This window comes from Pollachius pollachius (assembly GCF_949987615.1).
Source record: "Pollachius pollachius genome assembly, chromosome: 13".
Lineage (NCBI taxonomy): Eukaryota > Metazoa > Chordata > Actinopteri > Gadiformes > Gadidae > Pollachius > Pollachius pollachius.
Genome location: NC_136946.1, coordinates 2286073 through 2293930, shown reverse-complemented (window position 1 = coordinate 2293930; position 7858 = coordinate 2286073). Strand labels below are relative to the sequence as shown.

The 7858-nt window shown below is 44.6% G+C and overlaps 1 protein-coding gene across 2 annotated transcripts in view; it reads left to right on the top strand.

Annotated features, from left to right (window-relative positions):
* Positions 1–6765, top strand: part of LOC307085142 (major histocompatibility complex class I-related gene protein-like) — a 6918-nt gene extending 153 nt beyond the window's left edge. Inside the window, exons 1-6 of one of the 2 annotated variants that reach the window (XM_079749826.1) lie at positions 1–643; positions 2293–3400; positions 4002–4263; positions 4423–4722; positions 5114–5212; positions 6420–6765. The exon at positions 1–643 is cut by the window's left edge and continues 153 nt beyond it. In XM_079749826.1, coding sequence (XP_079605952.1) covers positions 4083–4263; positions 4423–4722; positions 5114–5212; positions 6420–6520 — 681 coding nt within the window. In that variant the 5' untranslated portion in view covers positions 1–643; positions 2293–3400; positions 4002–4082 and the 3' untranslated portion in view covers positions 6521–6765. Of the gene's footprint in view, positions 644–2292; positions 3555–4001; positions 4264–4422; positions 4723–5113; positions 5213–6419 lie in introns of both variants that reach the window. The other variant, XM_079749825.1, reaches the window with a different exon arrangement.
* The last annotated feature ends 1093 nt before the right edge of the window (positions 6766–7858 follow it).

The window sequence follows — 7858 nt, the reverse complement described above, 5'->3', positions numbered from 1 at the left end:
CACACACACACACTCACACACCCACAGACACACTCACAAACACAACTCCCCAGACACACACACACGCACACACACTCACAGACACACATATTCAACCACACATTCATAAACACACACATAAACACACATATCAACACGCATTTAGCTGAACTGTATACATCTAAACATTATATGTGGATGAAGATTAGATATAGCTAAAAATTATGCTGAACATTATATATAACTGAACGTTATATCTTTCTGACCGTTATGTATCAGTGAACATTATGTATAGCTGAACATTGTTGAAAATTATGTAATGCTGAATATATATTATAGCTAGGTGAACATAATATTGTAAGAACAATTCATTAAGGGTTACATGAATCTACCATCGCTGTAACTGTGTGTGTGTGTGTGTGTGTGTGTGTGTGTGTGTGTTTGAGTTTCGTTTCACAGCCGTATTGAATTCCTATTGGTCCAGACCGGCCCCTCCCTCGTGATCCGTCTCTTGTTCGCAGGTTTCCTGGTCAGTCCGTCTGCTGCTGGAGTCGGAGTCACGTCGCTGTGGATAATCTCATCGAGCTGTTCTTCTGAATACATCGATATTGTGGCGAGCAGCACGGGAAGGACGAGACGGGAGCCCAGGATGAACAATTATGCAGTTCCGTGCCCCATACACCGCACGACTACGGACTGCCTTTATTTACCACCACGAACATTACAGAAACACGGGACACCTGACCAACACACACAACACTCTCACTAATGGTCCCGATCACACAACAATGGAACACACAATTAACACACAACCAATAAAGACCCCAAACCCGTTAACCCCACTTAACTTAACAGAATAAATTAACAAAACCCCTTTTGTCAACTGACAACCCCAATTCCCAGAATCCCTGCGGCTCCGGAACATGGCGCCCACACCCGTGGTCGCCACAATATGAAGGCGCTAACGGGGCTGCTGCTGTTGGTCTTTGGTCACGGTGTGTCCTTAGATATGACTGATGACAGTTTTTCCTGTTCAAAACTATTATTCCATAGTTGACTATTAATCAATAGTTTACTATTATTCAATTGTTTTTTCAAACGTTTCAAAAGGTTTGTTTCTGGTCCCTGAATAGAAGACTTTTAGTTGTTAGATTTCCTAGAAAAAATGAAAACCATTCCCTTATCAGCCCAAATGCGACAAATTAATCCACAACATTATTAATCACTCACTTTGAATATTCATTTGATGATGTTGTTCATAAATCAAATAAATATAATCTATTATCGCTACCAAACATTAAACTTCAGTTTGGAGTGAATCCGTTTAAATATACTTTTAATCCTATTTCCACTCTTCTTGTTTAACCATTAGTAGGTTGTAAAAACAAATGCAACCTAAGGGTTCCCACCAAATTCCTGTTGAATTTAGAATCGAAATCATTAATAATAATTAAGATTAAATCATGTTTTTAGATAAACGGAAGGTTCCCAAATTACCTGTATGGCCAGGGGGCGGAGCCATAGGACAGGGGGAGGGGCCATATACCTGTCTGTCTGCTGGGATGTACAGTATTATGGCGCATTCACATCGCTGGGAATTATGGGGAAAACATTTTCGCGACGTCGGAAAGTTCTCGTGAACAACACCTCATGACCCTCTTATGATTCTACTTCCGTTCAGCAACTGGGGCCAGATTTGCCCAAGAGTTGCCCAGTTGGTGACGTATGGTTTACTAGTGACGCTCATAAACATGACGGAACATGAACGTTTTACTCAATATAAAATAATCAACCATCGTATCACATAGTTTGCTATAGATTGGCGTTGTAACCGTCTGTTGGCATCGACTTTCCTCAGTTTTAAATCTTGTGTACTGGTAAACCAGCTCTAGCAAAGGGCAAGTGTAGCCTTCCATACAGTGGCAATACGATGTGCTTCTCATAAATAAAAGCTAGTAGGTGATAGGCTACAAGGAAATAAAGGCGTTCGAACTTGAAACTGATCCTACTAAGTTCTGTTTAGTTCTGACTGCTTTTTATCGGATAAAAAAAACCTGCTGTGAAGAAGATTTCGATTCCCAACGCAGTGCACATGAACGGTCGCTGTCGGGATCACACGTAATCCGTGAGCGTCATCACTGACGAGGCGTCTCGTTATCACCAGGACCATGAACGCACCATTAACCTCCCTGTCTGTCTGTCTGTCTGATTCACTATGAGGATTTCCTACACGGCGTCGTCTGGACCCTCAACCTTCCCAGAGTTTGTTGCGGTTGGGATGGTGGATGAGGTTCAGTTTTTTCACTTTGACAGCAACACCCAGAGCATTGTACCCAAACCGGCGTGGGTGGACCAGCTCACCAGAGATGACCCCGACTACCTGGAGAGGGAAACTGGATACTAAGTGAGTCACCAGCAGGACTTCCAAGGCATTCTTAAGACTCTGAAGAAGCGCTTTAACCAGAGAGGAGGCAAGTTCATATCTAATGTCTGACATCTACCATGTAGATATCCATCTTTTTAACTTACACAAAACATACATGTACACACAGAAACACACACACAAATAAAAAATATTATAAACATATTACATACATACATACATATTTGTGTATATACACATAATAAATATAAAACAAAGTACACAAAAAGTAGCAGTACTGAGTTTAGTAGTATTTGTACATAAACTGAAGAGACCAAAGCCTTTCGTGTGTGATCTTTAGTGTCCAGAATCCCAACAATAGATCAATAAAATGCGATCACAATCTTATCTACTGTTTGATATGTCTCATCTCATTCAATTTGAAAATATCTCTAAGAAGGGACCGTAGCAAGGTCCATGCTCCTCCAGCTAGGAGACTTCTGATGGGCTCCTGCAGGCAAAGGGCCCAGGGTGGAGGTGTTGATGGTGTATTGTAGAGGTCAGATGTTACTGACCCACGGCCTGGTACCGGTAGTGTCACTCTATGAGAATGTTGATCATAGTGATGATGATGAACATCGTTGTTCTCATTATGGATATCATCATTATTTAGGATAGTATCCATCTTATGGTGGAAATTTACTGCGTAGAATTATTGACCCTTATGGGTGTATGTAGGCGTGTATATGTATTTATGTAGGGTTAGGGTTAGGGTTAGTGTATGGTGTTAGTGTTAGTGTTAGTGTAAGTGTATGCATGTATATGCAAACACACTGTATGTATGACATTTTGTTTGTTACTCTAAAGAATGTGAGAAGGGGGGGCGTGATATAAGCTGAAGCTTCTGCCTTTACCCTTTGGTTATGACCAATAAAATTCATTCATTCATTCCATGTTTCCACCGAGGAGAACTCTCTGCTTGTGTGTTGACGGCTGCTTCAACCTGTTGCACACTGATGACTCAACGCACCACAGGTGTGCCGCCTCACCCAGCCCCAGGTGAGGCTGCCTAAACCAGCCGTACCTCCACACACACGCCCACGGTGACCCCCACCACCAAAGTGAGGCTGGGGAGAGACCCCGGCCGAAGCCATCATGTTCCAACGCGTGTTTAGCAGCTCACATAGCTGCATCTCAGTTCTGTCCTCCCCAGGTAAGGGCAGTTCCAGTACGGTGGTTCTTCATTCCCCATCACCACCAACACACACACATGTCCACAAGGCCCAGTCTGCCAGCACTCAGAGGTTAGAGGAAGCCTCCCACACCAGGACCCCATAAGGTCCAGTAGCAGAACCCTGGAGGTCCAAACGCTCCTGTGGAGCCAGCACACAGCAGGGGGACGCCACAGTCCTGACACAGGGCGGCATCCCATAATACCCCTAGAGCCGGGCTGTCCAACGCAATCAGTGCAATGAATAAATCACTATCTCTGAAGGGACAAAGGGTGATCGGATCCTTAAACTTAAACTAAAGATCAATATTTGAGTCAGTGTGTGACGTGACTTTACAGACTGGATCGATTCAGCAGACCACGGTGCATGTCCTCATTCTCTCTCTCTCTCTCTCTCTCTCTCTCTCTCTCTCTCTCTCTCTCTCTCAGGTATCCACATATGTCTACGTGGATGATGAGGATGGTTCTACGGTTGGTTATGAGCGGTTTGGTTATGATGGGGAGGACTTCATGGTGTGGGACATGGAGACCCTGACCTGGATCCCTTCAGTACCTCAGGCTGTCCCCACCAAGCGGCGTTGGGATGAGGATACAGATTGGAATCAATACTCGAGGAACTACCTCACCAAGGAGTGTGTTGATTGGCTGAAGAAGCTCCTGGTATATGGGAAGAGCACTCTGCAGAGAACAGGTAGAGTCACATGACCTGCATGGGGGTTGACAGACTCATGTCTCTGAGTCCCTGCTGTTTGAACTGACTCTCTCTCTCTCTCTCTCTCTCTCTCTCTCTCTCTCTCTCTCTCTCTCTCTCTCTCTCTCTCTCTCTCTCTCTCTCTCTCTCTCTCTCCAGAGCGTCCCCGGGTGTCTCTGCTCCAGAGGGGCCCCTCCTCCCCAGTGGTGTGCCATGCTACAGGCTTCTTCCCTGACAGGGTGGTGGTGTTCTGGAGGAGAGACGGCCAGGAGCTCCAGGAGCAGGTGGACCCCGGGGAGGTCCTCCCCAACCACGACGGGACCTTCCAGGTCAGCGTGGACCTCAATGTCACGGCCGTCCCACAGGAGGACTGGGGGAGGTACGAGTGTGTGGTCCAGCTGAAAGGCATCGAGGACATCTCCACCCCCCTGGACCCCGCCCTCATCAGGACCAACGGGGGTAAGACTGGTGTTGGAGGGCATGGAGGTGGGGAACACATGTCTCACCACCTCCACCTGACCTCATCACAACCACTGCCAGGTCTACCTGGACACTGCTGAAGCTACTGGGTGAACACACAGCTCTCAGGAGTAGCTCACTGCAGCAGAACACGGTGGATTGTGGGTAAATGAGTTCTATGAATAGGGCAAGGCTCAGATCAGTCCCAGAGTGACCCTGAGCTCCAGAACAGTTTCTAGAGGAATAGTTACCCTGACGTTGTGTTAGTCGTGTGTGTAGCATCTCGTGACCGTAGACATGTGGTTCAATGATGGAGGGATGGATGGGGGAGGGTCTCTGTCCATCATCTATTATTACACACCTGATTTTATTTTCTGAATTTACCTTCAAGGCAAGAGTGGCATCACCATCCCCATCATCATTGGGTTCCTTGTTCTCCTCCTCGTTGCTGCTGCTGCTGTTGGAGTCCTTCTGTACAAGAAGAGGAACGGTGAGAGGATCAAACTCTCCAGGAGGACAGACACCTGATCTCCACCTGGTCCTACTTCCTGTCCCCTTCCTACGATCTGATTAGTAGTCCTCACCCACTGGTGGTCTGGTAGTATAAACCTCTCCACCTCTGAATGATGAACCTCCTCCAACGTCCACAGTGACGGTGTGGCATTAAGAATATGAAAGTATAATAACATCGGGATATTCACCACTGTTACAACACTAATCGTTTCTCTTGATCTTTAGGTTCCAAGAAGCGTCACAAACCAGTTGGTGATTAAAATGTGTTTTTATTGCAGTTCTGCTGTGGACTATACAGCTTTGTAGATCTGGAAACATCTAGCTCACTGGACTATACAGCTCTATAGATCTACATACATCTAGCTCACTGGACTATACGTTTCTCGTTAATAAGTGTGTCTTAAGCAACAATATAATAAAAATTAAGCTGAATTATGACACAGCGACCAAAAACATTTCCAGAAGACATGGAATTGTACTATTTCCATATAGTCCACAATCATGCATCAACATTTTAAATGTTTTTTGGGTTGTTATATTTGCAACATGGGCTTACAAATTATAATTACATATGTCCCATCCTAAAACACCATTTTCAGAAACTCATTCAAAAACATATTTGCACTGTGAGAAATGTAAAAAACAAGAATATATGAGAATGTTGGAACCATCCACATCAATATCTTTAAGACATGTACAGCTTTGCAAAACCATGTGAAGGCGATGCGTACAGGCCACTTGGAACAATATTTTAAATATTTTCTTCTCTATTACTCACAACATATCTTTAAAAACTATTAATTGATCCCATTTCAGAACACTGCTTTCTGTAACTGATTTAAACATATTTGCACTGGGAGGAAATGCCCAACACAGAATAAAGTGCAAATAAAAAATGGTAGCAATGATTATGCTGCCCCGTGCCAGTGGTGGCACGTGTGCCTAGGGTTGCCGACCCCTGATCTAGATACATCTAGCTCACTAGACTATACAGCTCTATAGATCTAGATACATCTAGCTCACTGGACTATACAGCTCTCCTCTGTAGATCTAGATCCATCTAGCTCACTGGACTATCCAGCGCTATACATCTAGATCCATCTAGCTCACTGGACTATACAGCTCTATAGATCTAAATACATCTAGCTCATGACTTCACCTCCTCCCGTTCTGCTACTTCCCAGCTTCTGACACCAGCTCTGAGAACACTGAGGGGCAGAATCCGACTCCTGAGGCCCGGCCCCTGACCACAGTCAGTACTTTACCACTTCACAATACTTGTTAAGTCTCATGATCCCACCTCATCAGTGCAACCACCTTCACCTGTGTTCCCTCACCTTATTTAAACCCACTCCTTCCACTCAGTCTCTGTTAGATTGTCCTTAGCAGCATGCAAAGCTCTCTAGTACTATTTCCCGGATTGCTTCCTTGGCTTCGACCCTGCTTGTCCCTGACCCGTCCTCGTCGTTCCTACCCTGGTACCCTGAACAGCCTTCTGTCCCTGACCCCTCTGCCTGCTCGCCCCTTGTCGGTCTCCAGTTACCTTGGATTCCCTGTTTGGACAATAAACTGTTGAACTGTTCCAACGCTGGTATTGGTCTGTGCTGTTCTTGGGTCCAACCTCACGCCCCATTACATTCAGAGTCATATGTTAAAAGTTATATTTTATCAGCAGCCTACTTTATCACAGTAATAGTAATACTTTAACAATAATCAATCACAGTAATAGATTAACAGTCATATTTTAACAGTACTTCATCAGAGTAATATATTTACAGTAATTCATCACAGTAATATATTAACTGTACATCATCACAGTGATAATGTATTTAATATTTAATCCTGACTTGTGCTTTCTTGCACTTTAGGGTCAACGTTAAATCATGAGGCTTCTCACGTTCAGCTTCCTAAACCAGGATGGAGTGGATCACTGTTCATTCATAATCCTTACATACAGGCTTGGGACTTCAGCTAACTAAAGATGTTATATTTGCTAAACTACAATAACATTCATACTTCAGACATTCAACTTTATTTTGATAACAACCAGCACTCGAGTTGAGGGGGGATGGCATCCCCCTTTGGAATTAAAATGATCAAAATCATCCCCCTTCTGAAACAGCCATCGACCCTTCCCATCCCCTGTTATTTTATCAATTAATGTGGAACTATTACCGCTATTTCATTATAGCGGTTTCCTTTTTCAATTCGGCGCAACGTTACTTTTCCCAGGGACAGATTTGACAGCGATACTGCATTCTCAGGCAGTATGCTATTGCGCAAGCACGCAGGCACGCTTGCGGCGCACCTGCGTACTTGCGCAATAGTGCCTTCACGAGCTCTCATTCCACACCGTAAGAGACAGACACTGGTAGCGTGAAGCTATCTCTGCAACTCAGACATCGCTTCCGCAGACAACTCTGTCCCCTTTTCTCCCTTTCATTCCAACCCGGGAGCAACGCTAGTCTCCCTCCTCTGCCGAATGCATTTTTGAAAAAATAGAAAAAGAATCAGTTTTTATAACCCTTCAATGTGATGCATGCCTCCGAATCGTGTGGTGCGTCCGATCAGCTGCGTTTTTGGGGATAAAATATATAATATAATGATTGCTGTCATCAGCACA